General features: G+C 44.2%; 1 protein-coding gene across 4 annotated transcripts in view; it reads left to right on the plus strand.

Annotated features, from left to right (window-relative positions):
- The window catches only part of LOC144691377 (E3 ubiquitin-protein ligase Midline-1), a 372,887-nt gene extending 350,979 nt beyond the window's left edge, over positions 1-21,908 (plus strand). For all 4 annotated transcript variants that reach the window (XM_078559416.1, XM_078559415.1, XM_078559417.1 and 1 more), the window contains exons 7-10: positions 48-191; positions 1,672-1,833; positions 11,879-12,086; positions 17,248-21,908. In XM_078559416.1, the coding sequence (XP_078415542.1) occupies positions 48-191; positions 1,672-1,833; positions 11,879-12,086; positions 17,248-17,596 (863 nt within the window). In that variant the 3' untranslated portion in view covers positions 17,597-21,908. The remainder of the gene's footprint in view (positions 1-47; positions 192-1,671; positions 1,834-11,878; positions 12,087-17,247) is intronic.
- The last annotated feature ends 323 nt before the right edge of the window (positions 21,909-22,231 follow it).

Consider the following 22,231-nt stretch of genomic DNA (forward strand, 5'->3'; position numbering starts at 1 on the left):
ACAGCTGTTAGGAGAACTTGCCTCAATTTGTGTGCTTGTCTTTCCAGCACCGAATCCACCGGCTATCCGAGAGGAGCTGTGCACCGCCTCGCACGACACTATCACAGTTCACTGGACCTCCGACGATGAATTCAGCGTGGTGTCGTATGAACTTCAGTACACCATTTTCACCGGATTGGCCAACGTAGTTAGTGAGTTTCACAGTTACTATCAGTGTTGTTGTTTATCATTTCAGAGGTCAAGAGGTGCGGAAATATCCAACAAGGAGAAGTTAGAGGTTGCTGTGGGCCCCTAGTAGGTATGACACCCTCCTGGATTGTCCCAGGATCCTCTGGAATGGAAGATTAGTCTGCTCGGACACTGCTGACAGAAAACTCGTAGGATTGTTAGGGAAATTGTGTGTTTTGAATGCCCATTGCAGCACCCACCCAATTTTGGATGAAACTGAAATTTACTCCAATGGTCTAGCATTAAAACCTACGCGGGGCATACCCCGAGACTCAAAGGTTAGGAATCTGTGCATTAAAATAGACTTAAGCCCATGATCTTATGATCGGTTGTTCAGAATTTTAACACATGTTCGCCGAAGAAAAGTGAAGCAGCTCAGAGTTCTGTTTGTGTCGTTCACATCTTTGACTTTTATTTCTGTATTCCTTTCTGCTTTTCCCTCAATCCTCTTACAGCTGACCTATCTGCTGAGTTTAGATTAACCAAACCTTCATCTGCCTGCCTAATTATGTAATTTAAAATCCAGTGAGACTGGCAAGAGGATTTGAATAAGAATTTTTCTTCTTCTTGAAGTGAGCTGAGCGTGTTTATTGCGGCCGTTTTAAATCTGTTGGCGTATCTCTGAAACCCCGAACCAGAAAGGATTTCAGAGACACTGTATGGCTGGTGCCAGAAATGGCCGGCCCAGAAAGGTGCTTCAGGTTGTAATGCTCCACCTAGTTGCATACCCTACTGACATTCACCATTAAAGATGGCACAGAAACATTGGTGATTCGGACAAGCACTGCAAGGCAGCTTGTGCCCAATGAGCCAAACTGCGGCTAGGAGTAAATGCCCTCAGGACTAGGTGGAAAAGATGAATCTCTGTGAATAAGAAAGCAGAATGGGATCTGAACCAGATCAGCTGTTCCATTAATGTTGGTTGAGGGGTTAAATATTACCCAGGACACCGGGCAAACTGCCCTGCTCTTCATCGAATAGCCATGGGATCTTTTATGTCCCCCTGAGAGGGCAGACAGGGCCTCAGTTTAATGTCACATCTGAAAGATGGCATCTCTAACAGTGCAGCACTGGATTGTGTGCTCAGGTCTTTGGAGTGGGGCTTGAACTCATTACTCTCTGACTCGGAGGTGAGAATGCAAGTACTGAACCAAGGCCGATATTTATGCAGTTAGACCACAGTGGGCCCTCAACAACATTTGGAAAGCATCTAGCTGATCTTTTGATGTATTCTTCACTGCTCTCATTCAAAACTTTATAGGATTTACATCCAGGTAGACCTAAATGGGTATTGGCCCTTCATTGTTTAGCAATTGCAGTGTTCCTATTTACCATTCCTGTAGCTAAGCAACATTGATTGTGCACATTAACGGGTGTTACGATTGCTTTTCATGTGGATGTCAAAGCTCCTCGAGTGACACCACACTTGTGGTTCTGTTGCAGGTTTGTGTAGCTCAGCTGACAGCTGGATGATTGTTCCTAACATCAAGCAGAACCACTACACAGTGCATGGGCTGCAGAGCGGGACCAAGTACATCTTCGTTGTCAAGGCCATAAACCAGGCCGGCAGCCACAACAGCGAACCCTCCAGGCTAAAGACAAACAGTGAGTTGTGCATAATAAAAACAGAAAATGCAGTAAAAACTCAGCAGGTCTGACAGCATCTGTGGGGAGAGAAACAGATTAAAAATTGACGACTGTTTTTTCTCTCTTTTTTGGCCAGCGCATACATGATGGGCTGAATGGCCTCTTTCTGCTCCATAATGTTCCTATGGTTCTAAGGTTTCTTTGTGGGCCAGGAGGCGACGGAGTGGGAATTCAGTCTCTTATCGCCCAAAACCTCAGTCCCATCCTCAGACCAGATGCTGAGCCTTGCAGGGTTTGGGCTGGAGTCTGTCCAATATGATATGAGACGTGGGAGCTAAAAATCTCTCAGGATGTCATGCAACACCAGTACGTGAGCTCGGGGCTCCCCCATGCATTCATTCCATATCCTGCTAACATCAACCCCAATCCATTCTAAATCCAACTCTGGATCAAATCCTTCTCCTTCTAGTGCTACTCATATGCTCAATTCTCTGTGAATGACCTTTAATAAACAATAGTCTAACAGTGTTGCTAGCTTTTGATGGAAGAATAGATCAAAGTGCTGATATCACATTGTCAGAGCAATGACTAGGCTGAAGGCCAGCGTGGCTAAGATTCTGGAAACTCTCCCCAGCTCTGTAATCTCCTCTACACAACCCTTTGTTAGATCTGCTATCTTTAGATACTAGTCTCTGGGGCATCCTCGATTTTAATCACTCTGCCATTGGTATTTAAAGGAGGACCCTGTTAGCCTGCCTGACTCCCCTGCCCTCTGTTCCTCTGGTTAGCTCAAGTTGGCAACTCGAATAATGTGTAAGTCAAGCTGATCTTGTATAGTGCTGAAGTAAATTAGAAGAGAATAAGGCCATTCAGCCCCCAGCCTTCCCTGCCATTCTATTCAATCATGGCTGATGTACCTTAACTTCATTTACCCTTAGCACAAAAATCTATCAATCTCAATTTCAATCAACCTTCACTATCCACGGAGAGTTCCAGGCTTCCATTACCCTTTGTGTGGAAAAAAGATGCTTGATGATTTCATTCCAAAATGGCCTGGCTGTAATTTTAAGATTGTGCTCCCTTGTTCTGGATTTCCACACCAGAGGAAATAGCTGAGAAGCAGAGTTCGCATGTGATATGCAGCATATGGAGGAACATAAGGGTTTCATGTCTTAGCTTCCTGAATGGCATGTTGGTCCTATGGGCACGCGCAAGAAGCAAAACAGATGTCACGATGAACTTGCAGATGACATCTGCCCTTTGACCTTCTTTGTCTCATTTGATTGGAGGAAAGCCAGCTATGTAGGAATGAGGACGGAGCTAAAATGGAGAAAAGTGTTGACAGACAAAGAGGTCGAACAACAGTGGGCAACAGTTAAAGCAGAGATTAACAGAGTTCAGGAGAAGTATGTTCCACTAAAACTAGACTAGCCAAGGATGAAATGCTGTGGATAAATAAAGAGATGAGAATAGAAATTGAACCTCAAGAAAAGGCATGTGTAAAAATGGATGACAAAAAGGATAGGGTGACAAAGAGGAATGTGATAAATGCAGGAAAGAAGTTAAATAGATAGTTAGGAAGGCAGAGCAGAAATATGAAATGAAAATATCAAAGGACAGAGGAAATAGTAAAGCATTCTACAGGCACATAAGTAACAAGAGGAGGATTAAGAGAGGGGCAGGATCACTAAGATAACTTCACAAACTATAATGAAAAGGATACTGAATCAATATTTTGGGTGAGATTTTAGCTCAAAGCCCAGCCACTTGAGGGTGGTAAAATTGAGCCCTTTTCCTTAGTTTTCACCAATGAGGACAATTGGAGGAAACAAGAAAAATGGATGAAGACAAGAGGACTCGCACATCAGTTAAGATGGAGAGAAAGGAAAAAGCAGCAAAGCTGCCAAACTAAAGGAGGATAAGTCCCTGCGTCCAGATGGATTGCACCCACAAATGATTGTAGAGGCTTGGGAGGAGGCAGTAGGGAGTTGGTATCCATATAGAAATATCCAATTGAAAAATGAGCAGCACCAGGAGACTAGTGGTCAACAAATGTAATTTTCATCTCCAAAAAGAGGAGCAGGAACTAACCCAGGGAACTATCCATTAGTTAGCTTAATGTCGGGAGAAGGAAAGATACTGGAATATTCGCTAAAAGGTGAGAGAGCAATATATCATGAGAATGAAAAAATAATGACAGTAATCATCAATAATTTCTAAAAGAAAAGTTCTTTTAAGTTTTTTTCAATTTTAATTGAATTATTTGAAGAAGCAACAGAGAGCATAGACCAGGAAAATACAGTAGATATGGTATATATGGACTTTCAGGAGACCTTGAATGAGGTCCACATAAGAGACTCATGTCAAAGATCAGGGTGTGTAGAGTCAGGGGTCAGGTAGGAGGATAGATTGAAAGATGGATCCAGAACTGAAAATGGAGGGTTAATGCTAAGTGAAGCTTCTCGGACTAGCAGAAAAGTGGGAAGTGGCTTCCCATAGGGATCCATGCTGGGCCACTGTTGTTCATCAGTCTGCATAAATGATTTGAACTTAGGAAGGTGCTGAAATGTGCAGATGATCAAATTGGAGGTATGACTAATAATGAAGAGAACTGTGCCAAAATCCATGAAGGCAAATAGGCTATAACAGCAAATAAAATTCAATACAGCGAAGTGGTTCATTTTGGGAGGAGAAATAAGGAGCCAGCTACTCCTGGAAAGATAGAAACTAAATGGGGTAGAGGAAGAAAGAGAACACAGATATGTTAATCATTAAATGTAGCAACACAAGTTGATAAGGCCGTAAAGAATGGGATGCATTTTAAGAAGAACCGAATGCAAAAGTAGGGAGGTAATGTACAATTCACATCAAGTCTTGGTTAGACCACACTTAGAGTATTGAATGCAGCTCTGATGCAGAAAATATTTACACAGCTGTTACCAGAATTTAATTGAATAGACTCGGCCTGTTTTCTCTGGAAAAGAGAAGACTTAAGGAGACCCGATTGATGCCTTCAGAGATATGAAGGGGTTTATTAGGATGTTGAGAAACTGTTTCCACTTAAAGGTAAATCCAAAATAATGGAGCATAAATATGATCATCATTAACAGAGATTATTTGCATAAGAAAGAACTTTTACTTACATAACGCCTTTTAGGATATGCCAAACAGCAATGAAGTACTTAAATATAGTCACTGTTGTGATGTAGGAAATGTGGCAGTCAGTTAGCGAACAGAGTCTAACAAACAGCAAGGGGCAGAGATGATTAGAGTGGGAGGAGACTCCTATGGATTATAAACACCAGCACAGCCCAGTTGGGCTGAATGGCCTATTTCTGTGGTGTAGATTTTATGAGCCAGATTTGCAAAGGACCGCGTGGTTGGGACCCAGTGTGGGTGAGATTTGAAAGACACAGTCGCAGAGGTCCTCACCGGATCCCGGCGCCTCCAAGACAGTTTGCAATTTTCAAAGGGCTGGCAGGGAGGAAACGAGAAACTCATTCCCCACCAATTAACAGCCCCTTAAGCTCCTGAAGGAGCTTGTTGAGGGACCTGTTCCCATGCAGGATTTAATTTTTAAACTTTACTTCAGTGAACCCAAACAGTTTGGTAAACGTTAGTGCACAGCTGTCGGATTTGTCGCAGAGCCAATTAAAGTTTATCTGTCTTTTTACCTGCCTTTTCCAGCCCTACTTTTGCCAGTGTAAGCACTGGGCCTTCATTTCACCTTCATGGCCCCTTCTAGCCCAGCCGATGCTGCTGATGTACTAAGGAGCTGCCTGCTCTCTTTGACAAGGCAGTGACAGCCCCCAACATGGCTGCCACCAGCATTTGCTGCTGGCATGAAGCAGGCAGCTCCCACCTCCTGAAGGCAATCAGTGCCTCTAATTGGGCGCCCAACTCACCTCCTGGCCAATTAGACCGTTTGAATTTTAAAATAGCGTCGCAAGTGCCACTCCTGCATACCTGCCTAGGAGTCTTTGTACTTCCCCTTTGAGCATGAGGATAGGACAGCCATTACCTGCAGCTGACCTTTCCCAGTTGTAGTGTGGCATTATTTGAGAAGTATGTAGACAGTGAAAATGCCCTCTGGTTGCCATGAGGCTCTGTTAAATTCAGGGAGCAACAGCTTGTAAGGGGGTGCAAGGGAAGATGATGACATACCATTTGGGGCACTTATTGGGGTCATTCATGAAAGAGTGTGAAAGATACATTTGGAGGTGAAGGCTGGGAGCTGTGCCATCTCTTGGACATTAATCATAAGAACTTAAAGTTGAGGGGGAAGGTATTTGTAAGTGTGCTTTCTTGGAAGGTGTGTGTGTGTGTGACTCCTCTGATCTTGCCTGGTCTGGTGAGGTTATTACATTTCTTGTGGCCCTAAGAACCTATGTTGGGAGGGGGTTCATGGATGTAGCATTTACTATTTTTATTGGGTTAATTGCCATTCTAAAACAGCGAAAGAGAAGAGCTTCAGAGAAAGATGGTGAGTGTAGATTGTTTGACATTTCTAAATGGTGATTATATGGGAAAACAATTTAAAAACCAAACTGTATCTGAAGGATAGCATCAAGATTGAATTCCTAGAAACATCATTGTGGCTGGCTATTTGGATTGATCACTGGATTGACATCCACTCCAATCATTCATTATTGTTTCAGCTCTTACTCTAGTTGAAGCTGCACTTGAGATTTACTCTCCTGGTTCGCAGCTCTTAGCCTCATGTAACTTTACAGATGTGCCAAGTAGTAACAAGGGCCAACTGGCTCAACACCAAACTGGCTTTGCTTTTACAATGAAGCATTCTTACTTAATTTTTACAACACTTTTATTTCCATGCTATAGCCACAACAGACATAAGCACTGAATTCACAATATTTAAAATAAATGGGCCGACATCTTGGCAGCTATGGCACGGTGGTAGTACTCTTGTCTCGGAGTCAGAAGGCTGTGGGTTCTTTAACCAGAAAACTTGATCCAGGCTGACATTCCAGTGCAGTACTAAGGGAGTGCTGCACTGTCAGAGATGCTGGCCGGGATTTTCTGACCCTATGAACCCGCCACGGATGCAGCGAGCCATTCAAATCTCCATTGACTTCAACGGGACCGGAAGATCCCACCGGCTGGAGGGGCCAGAAAATCCCGCCCGCCGTCTTTTGGAGGAATCATTAAACCGAGGCCTGGTCTACCCTCTCAGGCGGGTGTAAAAGATCCCATATCACAATTTAAAGGAGGGGAAATCTCCCCAATAGTTTTTGCCGATATTTATCCTTCAACTACCTAAAAAAACAGTTTATCTAGTCATTATCTCAAGGTTGTTTGTGGGAGCTTGCTGTGTGGAAATTGTTCCCTACATTGCACAGGAATTGGCTATAAAACACTTTAGCATGGCCTGAGGTTGTGAAAGGTGCTACATAAATGCAAGTTCTTTCTTTCTTTTCATCTAGGTTAAAATAATAGAGGAATTTTAAATCATTGCAGCAAGTATTATAATCCCATGATACAATTTTAATCCAATATGAAGGACCTGTTTCCACTGGTGGGAGGGTTGGTAACCAAAGAATACCGATTTAAGATATTTGGCAAAAAACCAGTGAGGAGATAGGCAGGTTTACTTTTTTGCACAGTGAGATGTTATGATCTGGAATACAGTGCCTGAAAGGGACTGTATAATTTAAAGAGTAACTTACAAAAGTGAATTGGGTCAATACTTGAAAAGGAAAAGTTTTGCAGGGCGATGGAGAATGAGAAGGGGTGGGGTCCAATTCGATAGGCCTCTCAAAGAGCCAACATAATAACAAGGCCTGAATGGCCATCTTCTGTGCTGTAAGATGATATGATTCTACGTGGATCCTGTGTTTTATATAAAATGAGAAAGACTACATTTTACATCACAAAAGCACCACAATCACCAACTCTACAATCAAAGCCCATTCTCTGTTCCAACCCTCCTCTACATCTGAGGAAGCTAGTCCAGATAATGCTATTTAGTCTGAAGCTCAGGGTTTCTGAATGTGTTCAGTGGCATCAGATATTTCAACATCTTAGAACGCCAGCATTATGCCAGCTTGCTGGAAATTTGACAGCCTTCATGCAGGATAAAACGTCCGTGGAGGGGAGTCTCCTACTGCAACATTGACGGAGACCCCCTCAGGAACAGCATAAACAACCTTGTATGCTATTTCTCAGGGGTTAACGCCTCTTCCTCTTCTCCTGCAAAAGTCAACACCCACCAATTTATGGAACCAATTTCTTCCTGTCCGCTATTAGGATATTGCTTGTCGCCATCACATCTCTTACCTTGAACTTAATCAGCTGCTATTGAAATGTTAGTAAGATTCCGATCTTCCAAATAGCTGGGGATACACTTGACCACATCACTGGTTCAACCTATTAGACTGAAGGACAGATACTACATGTAGGCAGGCCATATATATATATATATATAAGTGCAAAGCTCTCAAGGACTTTCCACATATTTTGTGTTACTTTTGCTACATAAGTGCTGATTTTCCTTAGTGCCTTGAGCCTGGATGCTTCTTGGGAGAAGTGCCCCTGAAGTATGTTGTCTTCATCTAGATTTGCAGCTTCAGGGCATTAACTTTGCCCAGGTGCCACCAGTCACCACAGTCCTGCAAGGGAGGACATCCCAATGTTGCTGTAGGCTTCAGAGGCCAATAATAATGGCAATGACTACCTTAGCCAGGGCCAATCTGCCATAGATAAGACCTAACTACCATAATCTGGGCTTTCTGGCTGCTGCCCAAAATTAGCATCCAAAGCACTCCAGCACCAAACAATAGCCTGAAGATGCTGTTTACAAACAAAAAAGGTACTCATCTTATTGAGAAAAAGTGCCTCAACTTGACAAAAAGCACAATGAGGGAAGAGAGCCACCAACGCTCCCTTCCATCTCATGTAAATTGTTTCCTGTAGGCTTCCCATATCGTGAGGGCATTCCTCCCTCCTCCCACCGGGCGGAGAAACCCTGGGGATATTGAGGTAACGTAAGGGAGAGGCCCAGTTCTCAGACACAAATCGGCTCAATATTGGTCTTTAGACAGTCTCAATGGTTCTGAGGACAATTCACCCATTAACCAGACCACCCCCCAACCCCCCACAAGTTTCTGTTACCAAATTACTCCAAGGAACCATAGTGCTAAACCATGATTTTGGGCCAACTACCAAATGGGCAGAAGCTTTGAAAACAGGACTGAATTTCTGAGCAACGTCCAAAGAAAAACCTTTGTTTTCCCAGTGTGGAGGAGAAATCCTTGCAGGGTTGGAGTCACAACTGGACAGAGCAAACAACAACCTGGCATTGCCTCAACTGTTCCTTAAAACATCAGCAACATGTGGCTCCCAATCCTGGGCCGCTGCTCAGCCATCTTGTAGGAACTGTTTTCTTCTCATCTTGCATTTCCTGAACATGGCTTTGAAAGTGGGTCTCACAGGAGGGACTAAGCTGGAGAGGCACCAAGATGTATGGAGGTACTCCCAGAGCGTGGGGCTTAGGTGACTGAAGGCACGTCCAGTAATGTTGAGGTGAAGGGAATGGGGTATCCACAAGAAGTGGAGGTGTCGGCGGAATGGCTGGGGTTGTGGAGCAGGAGGAAGTTATGGAGAAAGGGAGGGGAAGGAGCTAAACATAAGGATGAGAATTTTCAATTTGAGACATTGGGGGAATGGGAGGCCAGCAGAGTTACGGGTGATGGGAGAGCAGGGCTTGGTGTGAGTTAGGATATGGGCAGCAGAGTTTTGAATAAGCTGATGTTTAGAAAGGGTGGTGGATGGAAGGCCAGCCTGGAGAACTTCCACATAATCAGATCTGGAGGTTGCAAAGGCATGGATAATGGTTTCAGCAGTAGATGAGCGCAGATGGCACTGTGCAGAGATATTTCTAATGGAGGGGATATGGTAGTTCAGCTCAGGGTCAAATAGGACGCTCAGGTTGACAGTCAGCATCAGTCTGGTTCAGCCTGAGTCAGTGGCCAGTGAGAGAAATGGAATTGGTGGCAAGGGAACAGTTTGTGGCAGGATTCAAAGATGATCGCTTCATCAGTCCACATTCTTAAGATTCCCCATTCTGTACATAGCTGTGGGCCCCCTGCTTGGGTCAGCAGCCTCAGGAAACCACCCGCCATCACCAATTGGATGGCGGAGGTGACCTCCTGGAAAATAGCGCAGTCAGGCACAGTACTGACCCGTGTGGGGCCGGGACCTTGAAATGGTCCCGTAACCTGGAAATAATCTATCAACAGAAAATTCCTCCCATCAACACAAGCATTTGGGCCACTGCTAAACTGGGGTCTTTCTTTAGGTGGCCCTAGCAACCTCCTGAAAGCTCAATATTGAAACGAGGCTCCAATGCCTAGTTCAGACCCGAATGGTTAAATAGGTTTACACTCATCAAACTTCACAATGTGCAAGCTCCAACTGCTATTTCTGATTCTTGAGCAGCCCAATCAGCGGTTTTTAAAGGGACCCCTTGAGGCCACTCAGAAAAGACCCAAAAACCTCCGCACTGTCTTCCCTTGACTCCCCTTACAAACATAATGTGGGCCTCAGAACAGGGTAAAGTTGATGAGGGCCCAACAGGCACGATTGATGCCAGGAGCTCACCTGGTTTACTCTGGCGAGGTCCAAGGACAAATTTAGTTAAGGCTTCGTGTCGCTCCATTCCAGCAGGCCTTGGCCCAGGCTCTACCATCCACCCACCTTGGTTCCATATCTCTTGATATATTCATTTAAGAAAATATCTATCAATCTCAGCATTGAAAGCTTCAATTGTTCCAGCATCCACAGGCATATGGGGGAAAGAGTCTAGCTACTGACTAAAATTGAGAATGTTAATGCTGGCGGGAGGAGACAGGATGCTGTTTCGGCATTATAACATAAACAAGCAGAAGTCATTGATCATGTAGTATCCCACATGTTCATCATACAAACATTCATGTGACCAACAAAACTCTCTTTCTCCAGTGAGATTCTTGTGGTATATATGGACAATGCCAGACTACATTTATATGACTCCTTTTGGGATGTCAGAATATCCCAAAGGGCTTTAAGGCCAATGAAGAACTTTAGAAGGTGCAGTCACTCTTGTAATGTAGGAAAGGTGACAACCAATTTATGCACAAGGTCCCACAAAGAGCAATGTGATATTGACCAATTAGGTGAAGTGGGGAGAGGGATCCTGGGGAGAATTTCACTGCTCTTCTTCAAATAGCACCATCAGATCTTTTACTCACACCCCAAATGGGACCTTGGTTTGAAGTCTCACCCAAAAGACAGCACTTCTGACAGCGCAGCACTCCTGCAATACTACACTGGAGTGTTAACCTAAACTTTTGTGCTCAAGTTTCTGGAGTAGAACATATACCCACAACCTTCCATCTCAGCACTAGTGTGACCCACTGAGCCACACCTGACACCTTGAAAAGCTTACTGCAGCTTGTAGTTCCAGGTGGTTGCCGATACAAGTAGCAGCCAAGCCTAACATGGCTTTGTTTCTAAGCACCAAGCTGGATCAGGTGCTACCAGAGCAGGAATGTGAGCACAAAATCTAGGCTGGCCCCCCAATGCAGTACCGAGCAAGTGCTGCAATGTTGCAGGTGCTGTCTTTCAAGCGAGACGTTAAACCAAAGTCCCATCCACTCTGTCAGGCGGATGTAAGATATCCCATCACACTAGTTTGAGGGAGAAGAGCAGTGAAGTTATCCTTGGCGTTCTGGACAATATTTCCCCCTCGATCAGTATCGCTAAAAAACAGATTATCTGATTGTTACCACATTGTGGTTTGTGGGAGCTTGCTGTGCACAAACTGGCTGGTGCATTACCTACATTAGAACAGCGACTACACTTCAAAAGTACCTAATTGGCTGTAAAGTGCATCGGGGCATCCTGAGGCCATGAGAGGCGTTATATAAATGCAAATCTTTCTTTCAGGGTGGAAGTTAGCGTGGGAGGTGCGACTGATTGGTGACCTGTTAAACACACTGCCTTCTTTTCCTTCCCATTGACCTCCATTGGTAACAACCTTGTTCTTTTGTACATTCAATCCTAGGCCAGCCTTTCAAGCTGGATCCCAAATCTGCGCACAAAAAGCTGAAAGTGTCTCATGACAACCTCAGCGTGGAACGGGATGAGACCGCCTCAAAGAAGAGTCACGCTCCGGAGCGCTTCACCAGCCAAGGCAGCTATGGCATAACTGGCAACGTCTATATCGACAGTGGCCGACATTACTGGGAGATCCTCATTGGAGGAAGCACATGGTGAGAGCACAAGATCCATTGTATGTTTTCTCTGTAGAATCACTGGGAGTTAGCTGTGCCTTGTGTTAGTTCCCCTGCAAAAACTAATCACAGGCTTGTCCTCACTTTCATAATGACTAGTACAGGACTTCATGGCCATTGGGTCAAAACCCTGGAACTCCCTTCCTAAAAGCACTGCAGGAGCCCCTCCACCGCCTGGACTCCAGCTGTTCAAGAAGGTGACTCACCACCACCACCTAGAAGGCAACTCAGGTTGGGCAGTAAATGCTGGCTCACAATGAATGAATGATAATTTAAAAAAAGACTTTCACCCCCAATTTAACCTAGAGTGGGCATGTGGGGGTGAGGCATGAGAGGAAGCACCCAAGGTTGTGCGAGCAGGTAGGAACAGATAGCAAATAGATGGCCCAGGTAAACTGAGCCCCATTGGCAAGGATGACATGGAGGCTGACAAGCAGGATTTTGGATGGCAAGGGGGCATGATGGAGTAGCGCCCATCTGTCTAACAATTGGGGATGGGGGAAGTCAGGGCAGGAAGGGTCCAATGTTTCCTGTGGGACACAGAGGAGAGTGCCTGCTCCTTCTAACCCACAAGGAAACATTTTCGAAACCGATTTCAACATGAAATGTACCCAGGCCTTTTCTGTCCCAGATCCTTCTGCCCAGAAGATATCGCTTGTTGCTTTGGAACTGCTTGCAATTCATGATTAAAAATTGCACTCAAGTCCAAATTACCTCACTGGACCCCAACTTTTTGAATATTCCTGAGGTGTTAGCAGTCCTGAAGAGGGTGCCTTTCTCACAGCCCAAGCTGGGAGGTGTAAAATGGAGTGAAAAGCTTTGGGTTGCGCTCACACACCATTTTAATCTGACACCAAGTTGAGGGAGTGGGGTTTGTTGGAGCATAGATAAAACTGGGGCTATAATCAAGAAAAGCTTGAATTGCTGATTGTCCAATCTTTAGAGAAAGGTGAGCTCATTGGGTCTGTGACATGGTCAATCTCCAGGAATATGCCTAAGTGTTCGCTGTTCATGTGCAAGTGTAGCCAATGATTATCAGCCAAATGTCTGACGGAGGTCAAGTCAAGTGGGAGAGAGAAGGGAGACATTGAGTGTCCAATCCTGACCCCACCAGTATTAGCACACACTTCACCCAGGCTGACATTCTGGATACCCACTGGCAGTGTGAGTTGAAGTCGGGGACGTTCTTTTTGTAAAAGAATTGATGAAATGTTTCCTCATTTGTTTGGAGGTGCACAACATAACTTGATGGATTCATCTCTCTATTTCACTGAACTACTGCCAAACACTACCTCAGGATGGCAATACTCCTTTTGGATAGGCATCACTGTGTTTGATCATTAAATCCTCTTGAAGGTGTAGGATTCAAACCCCATTCTAGACAGTCCTGGCGAGGGGAGCTCCAGCTCTGAATCCTGGGTTGACATCCAGCTGAACGCTCATGCCTGCTTTCCCCACCTCCCCCGCATTCCCACCGCCCTGCCCCCGCCATCTTATAGGTTGTGCAATCTCATAAACCCCGATGGAGTTAACCACCCTAACTGCTGGTATAAAGATGGTTATGTCCACGTGGCCTGTCAGAATGTTGATCAGCCTGCCAATCCTCCCAATACTTCACACTGTTCTCCAGGGGAAGAGTGAGAAGAAACGAGAATAACAAAAACTTCTTTCCTTTCATGCATCGAAGCTAATTCTTGTCACCAGGCACATTATTCTCTTACAAAGCTAGCTGCTGGACATGTCTACAAGTCTTCCCCTCCCTCCCCATCCCCTCCTCATCCAAGACCACTGACTCAGGCAGAAGAACATGTCCACCCTAGCTCAAATGGCCATTTTGTTTTTCGTATTTGTTAACAGCTATATGAGCCCAGGGATATCCCAGGACCCAAATCATATCCTCCTCTACATACAAAAAGGGAGCAGGAGTAGGCCATTTGGCCCCTCTAGCCTGCTTTGTCACCCAGTATGATCATGGCTGGTCTGATTGCGGCCTCAACTTCACTTCCCGTCTTACCCATGATAACCTTTCACCCCCTTGCTGATGAAGAATCTATCTAATTCAGCCTTAAAAATATTCAGTGATCCTGCCTTCGTCACTCTCTGGGGAAGAGAGTTCCACAGACACATGACCCTCGGAGAGAAGAATTTCTCCTCATCTCTGACTTAAATGGGAGCCCCCTTATTTTTAAACTGTGTCCCCCAGTTCTAGTCTCTCCCCCAGGAGGAGTCAGCCTTTCAGCCCCCACCCTGTCAAGCCTCCTCAGATCTCTTATGTTTCAATAAGATCACCTCTCATTCTTCTAAACTCCAGAGGACATTGGCCCAACCTGTCCAACCTTTCACATTGGATAGCCCCCTCATTCCAGGAATCAGCTGAGTGAATCTTCTCTGAGCTGCTTCTAATGCAATTCCATCCTTTCCTAAATAAGGAGACCAAAACTCTACACAGCACTCCAGATATGGTCTCACTAATACCCTATACAACTGTAAATCTGCATTTATATACCCACACTGTGGAATGGAAGTTACTGAATATCGATAAGGTCTGACTTAGGGCCGGCTGAAGTCAAGTGCAGTGCCCAAGATTATATTAGCAAACTCAATGGGAGGGTTTTTCCAGCCCCAACAATTGGCTCTCCAAATTTTCTTGTCCCGCCAGCGACGATGCCCATTGGGTGCCGGGCTGGAAAATCATGCCCAATCGCTGGCTTTTGAATCAGGTGGCTCCTGGTCTTCCAGCTTATTTCTACTCCAACAAATAGACAATTGGATCTGAAATACAAGGCGATGCACAAAATTGAGTTTGCTAAAACTGGCAGCAGATTATGTTTACAAAGCTCAAGAGCAGAAAATGGCTTTGAAATAACTGGAGACAGCTGCATCAATACAATCATTTTTGCAAGAGGACAAGTGCCTTTGAAATGCTCTGTTCCTCCTTTTGTGTAGCGTTCACAACAGGTGACACAGCTTTAACCTGTCCCTTAAGGGGACAGGTGTGTATGAAATGGAAGTTGTGTTTTTCTAGGCAGATTCAAAAAATGGCCTCAGGATCCAATAGATCTAATGCAATAAAGACGTCAAAGCCATTGTGGCAGTGTCTGGAGAAAGCAGCTGTATAAGCTCAGTCTCGGCCAGTACTACCATCCCTGACCTTGCAGCCAAACTGTCCAGGCACCAGGCTTCCTTTCTTTGCAGATTGGTGGGGTATTGTTGCATACTGATGTAGCATAGCTGGAGGATTTCCAAGCGGAACATTACACGTTCCGCTGGAAGCCCCTGAGGCACATTCAGTTAGGTCACAAGTGATATTGCCTCAACCTCACCGCTGGTTTTAAAACAGTCCTGGATTGTTCATTCCTCTATTTTGTACTTTTTCCATGTATTGCTGTTAAGGAATGGAATCTTTTCCATTTTCGATGCCCAGTGTCAGCAGTAAGCACTCACCTGGTAACCCTAAAGTTTAATCATTTTAGCCCTAACCTTGACCCCACTCCCATGATTATCAGTCTAAGCTCCACTTCTCCATGATGTCATTAGCCGTCCTACTTGAGGTAAATAGTTTCAAGCAAATCAGGACGATGTCTGGCATTGTTTTAGGGCCCAGGTCCAGTATTGTTACTTACTTTCAATGACTTTGATACAGAGTCAGCTGTGGCTTGGTGGCAATACTCTCACCTTTGACTCATGTAAATTGGAGGTTTTAGGCCTCACTCTAGAGACCCGAGTACAGAATCCAGGCCGACGCCTCCTTTAAGACACTCCTTAAAACCTACCCCTCTGACCAAGGCTTCTGTCACTGTGCCCTAATGCCCTCTTCATTGGCTTGGCATCAATTTTTGTCTGATGAAACTCCTGAAAAGTGTCTTTTGGATGAATTATTAGGTTAAAGACACAATATAAATAAACAGGTTTGCTGTTCTAAGTAGGCAAATCTGAAAATCTGAAGAATTTGAAAGAATAGCCTCCTGTCTGCCAATGGACATTGTGAGAGACGTTCTTCTACCAGATAATGGTTTGCCTGCTTCTCAGTAAACTGCCCCTTTGCTTTCATGGGAGATTGCCAGAGAAGGCAATGTATCTGTGGGTTATGTTCCAAACTCATTAGCCTGCTGGGAGCTGGTATCCAGAATTTGGGGCTGCCATAATTTCCCATCCATTCTTTTTAGTTCACAAGAGGAAAACTAGCTGACCCTCTGGAACTGAACACCATGTGGCATCGAACTGGAGATACAGCTTTGTAATCTCTGCCCTCACATAGTTTGACAGTTAAAATAGAAACAGGAGGAGGCTGTTCAGCCCCTTGAATCTGGTCTGACATTCAGTTAAGATCATAAGAGATCTGTATCTTAACTCCATTTACCTATCTTGGCTCCATATCGCTTAGCATGCTTAGGTAGCAAAAGCTTATCGGTCTTAGATTTAAAATTATTAATTCAGCTAGCATCCACCAGTTGTTGTCTGAGAATTTCACATCCTATCACCTATTTTGTGAAGCTTCCTTAACTTCCCTGCTGAAGGGCCTAGTTCTAAATTTAAGATTATGCCCCCCTTGTCATAAATTCCTTCACCAGTGGAAAAGTTTCACACTATTTACCCTATCAATTCCTTTCAAAATCCTAAAAACTTCACTCAAATCACCCCTTGACTTTATATATCCTAGAGAATACAAGTCTAACTTATGTACCCTCTCCTCAATCTAACCCTTGGAACTTTGGAAACATTCTGGTGAACCTACGCTGTACTCCTGCCAAGGTTAACATATCCTTTCGATGGTGTGGTGCCTGGAACTGTACACATGTGGTCTAACCAGGGCTAGGCATAACTGTGGCAATGCTGCCTCCCTTTAGCTGACTGATCTGCACTTTAACTCAATTTACCCACTTTGGTTCCACATTCCTTGATAACCATACTAAATGATGTATTTAAGGGGAAGCTAGATGAGTACACGGGGAAGAAATGAGAGAAGGATATGCTGAAAGGACGAGATGAAGTATGGTTGGAGGAGACTTGCGTGGAACATAAACACTGGCATGGCGCTGTGGGTTGAGTGGCCTGCTTTTGTGCTGTACATTTGAGACAAGGTGATTTGCTGTTCATTGGTCAGTGTGCAGACAGTAATATCATTCCCGTTTTGTTCCAGGTATGCAATCGGGATTGCCTACAAGTCAGCGCCGAAGCACGAATGGATTGGGAAGAATGCCTTCTCTTGGGTCTTCTGCCGGTGCAATAATAGCTGGGTCGCAAGGCACAACAGCAAGGAGATACCCGTGGAGCCCTCACCTCACCTCCGACGGCTTGGCCTTTTGCTGGACTACGATAATGGATCTTTGTCCTTCTACGATGCTGTTAATGCTCAGCACCTGTACACCTTTGACATTGCATTTGTTCAGCCTGTGTGCCCCACATTCACTGTGTGGAATAAAGCCCTCACAGTCTTAACTGGTCTTCCTATACCGGATCACCTGGATTGCACAGAACAGGTACCTTAGTCCGTGTGTGAGGAAACGAGGACAGCAGCTCCTACCTTTCCAATGGGAGTGCAACGCACAGTTGACTGGAACTGCCTTATCCAATCAGACTTCATCTCACTGTCCAGACCCAGCTGGAAGTAAAATACACTTTGTGCTTTCCTCCCCACCCTCCCCCCACTCCCAGCCCGTTAGCCCAGTTTCTGGGTATATTTTCCTCTTTCTCTCAAATTTCCACGATTATTATTCGCTATTATTTTTAGCTGTGGTCCATATTTACTAATCGCCATTTAAAGTGGCCAATTCGAGTCAGAAAATGAGGAGAGAAAGCGCCTCGATCAGGATATTCCTCTTCCAGCCGTTACGAGCAGCCGGATTGTAATGCACTCTTCATAGACGGGAATTAATTCATCCAAGTTGTGGAATATGCAAAATTGTAATCGTGATGGCTCCATGAGGATTGTGTGAAGCCTGTTTTGAAAATCAGGATGTGAAATTCAATAGTTTGATGCCTCCTTCTGTGCTTCCTTCAGTGACTCCATAAATATTGTATCCTGATCAAACTCGTGTTCCTAGTCCTGACCCAAATTAACTCCTGCTTCCCTGCACTGCCCTGATCTAGTGACAACTTAACCTAACTCTGGTTGTCCGCCCCTTCTGCCGTCCCACTCCCACTGGCAGCTCACAGGCCCACACAGAGTTCAAGCTGCCCAGCTCATTTGTTTCAGCGTCGGGTTTTATTTATTTCATTCATCCCCTTCAAAAGAAAAGCAAGACTCTGAACGCTATCGTCCATATATCTCCACCATTTCCATAAACAGGGCATGTCAGTTGTAAGTTCGTTGAGTGTGGATTTGAGGTCTGGTTTGGGTCAGTGGTTGTCGGGTCAGGTGAAGTTGGCCGTGTCAGCAGTGGTCAAGCGGATGAACTCACACGACTGCTGAATCTGCCACCTATTATTTTTGAGAAGTATCAGGTGTACTGCCCACATCTGCAGCTTTTTTGATATATGAATAATTCCTCGCAACAACTGGTAGTTCAGAACACACGTTTTATCCCCATTGCTTTCTGGCCAAGGCTCTCACAACTTTACCACAATGTAAACTTTAACGTGACCTTCACACAAACGAACAAAGCTTTTTCTTTCTTGCCGAGGAACTTCTAACCCTTTAACAATGGGAGCAAGCTGTAGGGATAACAATCCATCTTTACAACTCCTTGCACAGAGTTTCAGAATGGAAAATGGATGGGCAGTGGTGGGGAGGGGTGATCACCGGCCCACATTCCTGAATCCAGTGCACATCAATCTGCACCAAGAGCATTATCGAGGAAAACCTAGCCCTTAAGAGCAATGCTCGGGATGGACTTTCTAACCTGCTTCCAGTTGCCCACCTACGCATTTGTTTACTTTTACGTTATGTTTCACACCAAGAGGAAAATATACCTGTTAGTTTTCAACATGTGGCTCTAACACTCCTTTACTTTGTACTTACTCATATAGGGGAATTTATAAATTATTTATATAAAATGATTTTTTTTTTTTGGACTAAAATTGTAGAACCCTTTTGCTTTTGCACATTCAATGTTTACTATTGTATTTATGCATAGGTGATTTGTTGGGGAGTTGAAATATATAAAAAGAAAATTAAGAGAGAAACTATGGATTTCGCAACAGGGCTGTTAAGGACTTTTATATTGATTAACAAGCTGTTGTTCAGGACACAGTGTGCAGTGAATGGCAAGGTTCATTTAATTTGTAAATTATCCTCTGGAAACAGAAGTCTGCAACAGAAACCAAACTGAGCTGAACTGGCCTTAAGGAGACAACATCTTACTTATATGCAACTAACACATACAGAGATGGAAGAGAACTTAATGGTCCTTTCATATTCAAGACCTGGCATTCAGCTCCAGTCTAGATGGTTAAGATGGAAACCTCTTCTCTTTAGTGGGACTTAACTATATCACCAACCTTTCCCCAATTGCCAGTGAGTGTTAGTCAAACCAAATCCAAATATGTACAGCTTAGTGCACGAGCAGTGTTATTGCATTCATCTGAAACTCATAATCTGTGACTTCCCTTTCAATGTACATGGTGCCCTGCTCCTCCAGATTGCTCTACCCATGTTACTACATTGCCTTTACAAGCATTGACAACTTGTATTGTTATATCCCCTTTAATGTGCTAAAATTTCCAGAACTATAATCTAGCAATAATTGGCACCGAGTGTAGAAAGAGACATTAGGAGGTGGGGGGTGGGGGTCTAAAAGCTTGGGCAATGAGGTAGGATTTTAACCCACACATGCTTCTTGGGATCCAAATGAGCTTATGGTTGATCCTGAGGTCCAGCGTCAATATCGAGTTCCATAGGCCTCAGCTTAGTCCAGAACTGGTGAAAGGGATAGGGGAAGGTTAAGATTGCTGGCAGCGTTATGATGTGAAAGGATCACAACTTGAAAAATAGACAAGAGTATAATAAGACTTAAAAGAAAGCCTTCTTTCTTGATACTATAAGTTGGTCCAAATAATTGCAATGGGAACATTTATATTATAAGATTACTACAGTCAGGGCATTGCACCACAGGAATGGCATCTTAGCCTTGGAGGGGGTGCAGCGCAGCCTCAACGGTATGATATCAGAGTGAGAAGAGTGATATCGGAGTGAATTAGGAGGATGATTTGCATAAACTTGGTTTGTATTTCCCTAGCGCTTTGAAGATTGGGAATGATAGAAACTGAGGTGTTTAAGTTGGTGAAGGGAAGTTATATTGGGGATACAGAGAAACTATTTGCTCTGGCGGGGAATCCAGTACAATCTTAAAATTAGACATAGGCCATTTGGAGGTGAAATATTTTCACACAGAGAGCTAATGGTAATCTGAAACTCTCTCACTCAAAAGACTGTGGATACTGGGGTTAATTGAAATTTTCAAGACTGAGATTGTTCAGTTTTTGTTGGGTAAGAGCATTGAGGGATATGAGTCAAAGGAAGGTAAATGGAGTTGAGACACAGATTAGCCATGAGTGGCAGAACAGGCTAGAGGGGCTGAATGGCCTCCTACTGTTCCAATGTAATTTATTATTGAATATATTATTACAGCAGCTCATTGAACATTATAAAAGGATATGGTGTATAGCCCATCCAGTTGGGATTTCAAGGGGGTATTGTCTCTTTAAAGTTCCTATAACCTTAAATCAGTCCATTGTTCACCTGTAACTCCACTGTTAGAATTTTATGTGTAGTTTGCTCTTTATTTCATTTAGGGATTTTTAAAATGAGCCAGCTCAGAAATGGAATATGAATGCTGCATGAAAATACTCTCGATGCAGAATTGAGCACATTTCTGTGCCTTACAGTCTCTCTGTTTCAAGAACCCTGATGACTATTCCTATAAAACTGAAACTGTCTGATATGGGCCAAGACTGCTGGTCCGAGCACAAAGGTACTAGATTCCGAGCGAATCTGTGGAATGGTCTGAGATTGACAAGCTGCGACAGCACACGAGGAGTTATTAGGGAAATATATTAATGTCAGTGTTGCACAGCAAACAGTTTTTTTTAAAAAGCTGCGCGAAACCATTGAATGTTGCCAACGTGGTTGCAAATTTTCAAAGGAACTGGTTCCTTACTGATTGATTCTTGGACTGAGGACGACAAAGTGACTCCGAGCAAAAGTAAAAGGCTGTCAGGAATCCAAGAACTCCATTACTTTGCGAACTGGTATTAAAAAAAGCAAGACAAATGGACTTAAAAGTGTCCAGTTACAAATCCCACATGTAACCGAACACCTGGGACTGAACGCAAGGTGCACCGGGGCATGCTAGGATGCCGATACCAGCCATGGAAATTGGTAATACAATCTGTTCACAGGTTGCGTCACAATGACTGCTATTTAATTATGCCGATCACTGCATTTAAAGGCACATTATCCTCTGCTACCACGAATTGAGCCTCTGATGGACAGTAAACTGCAGTGGTCACTTCGTGCAAAAGTTGGACTAAGAATGAGCCCTTCAGTATGAGCCAGCACATCCCTTCCTGTGGACTGCTAATTATTAATGTGTTCAGTAATTCAGTCAGCAATCGGACAATTACATTATGCTCAACTGTCAAGACTGCTCCCATTCACTTTGTTTCATTAGCATGGACACCATGTGCAGTGCCTGAAGGGACATTTCCATGTATTAATGTCGACAGACACCCTGCACCCTTGGCTATTGATTTTGTTTTTGTTCTTTATGATTTTAATGAAGCAGCCTGTGTTTTTTTTATATTTTGCAGTACTGAATTCAATGCCTGATTCCAGAATAAAGGACTATTCACGTCAAGCCAAATATTTTTGTGCTGCATTTTGTTTATCAACATTAAGCCAGCAGCCCAGGATGTCGAAATGATGGGCTCAGAATTAACTGGGATGGTGGGAGGGTATCAAATTCCTCAACTGGTGTCAGCATTGGTAGCACTCTCACCTCCTGCGGACTGAAATCCCACTTCAGAGACTTGAGTACATAATCCAGGTACTGAGGGAGTGCTGCACTGTTGGAGGTGCTGTCTTTGACATGTTAACATGTAATGATGGCCCCATCTGACCTCTCAGATGGACATAAAAGATTTCACGGCACTATTTTCAAGAAGAGCAGTGAAGTTCTCCCTGA

This window comes from Cetorhinus maximus, chromosome 16 (assembly GCF_964194155.1).
Source record: "Cetorhinus maximus chromosome 16, sCetMax3.hap1.1, whole genome shotgun sequence".
Taxonomy (NCBI): Eukaryota; Metazoa; Chordata; class Chondrichthyes; order Lamniformes; family Cetorhinidae; genus Cetorhinus; species Cetorhinus maximus.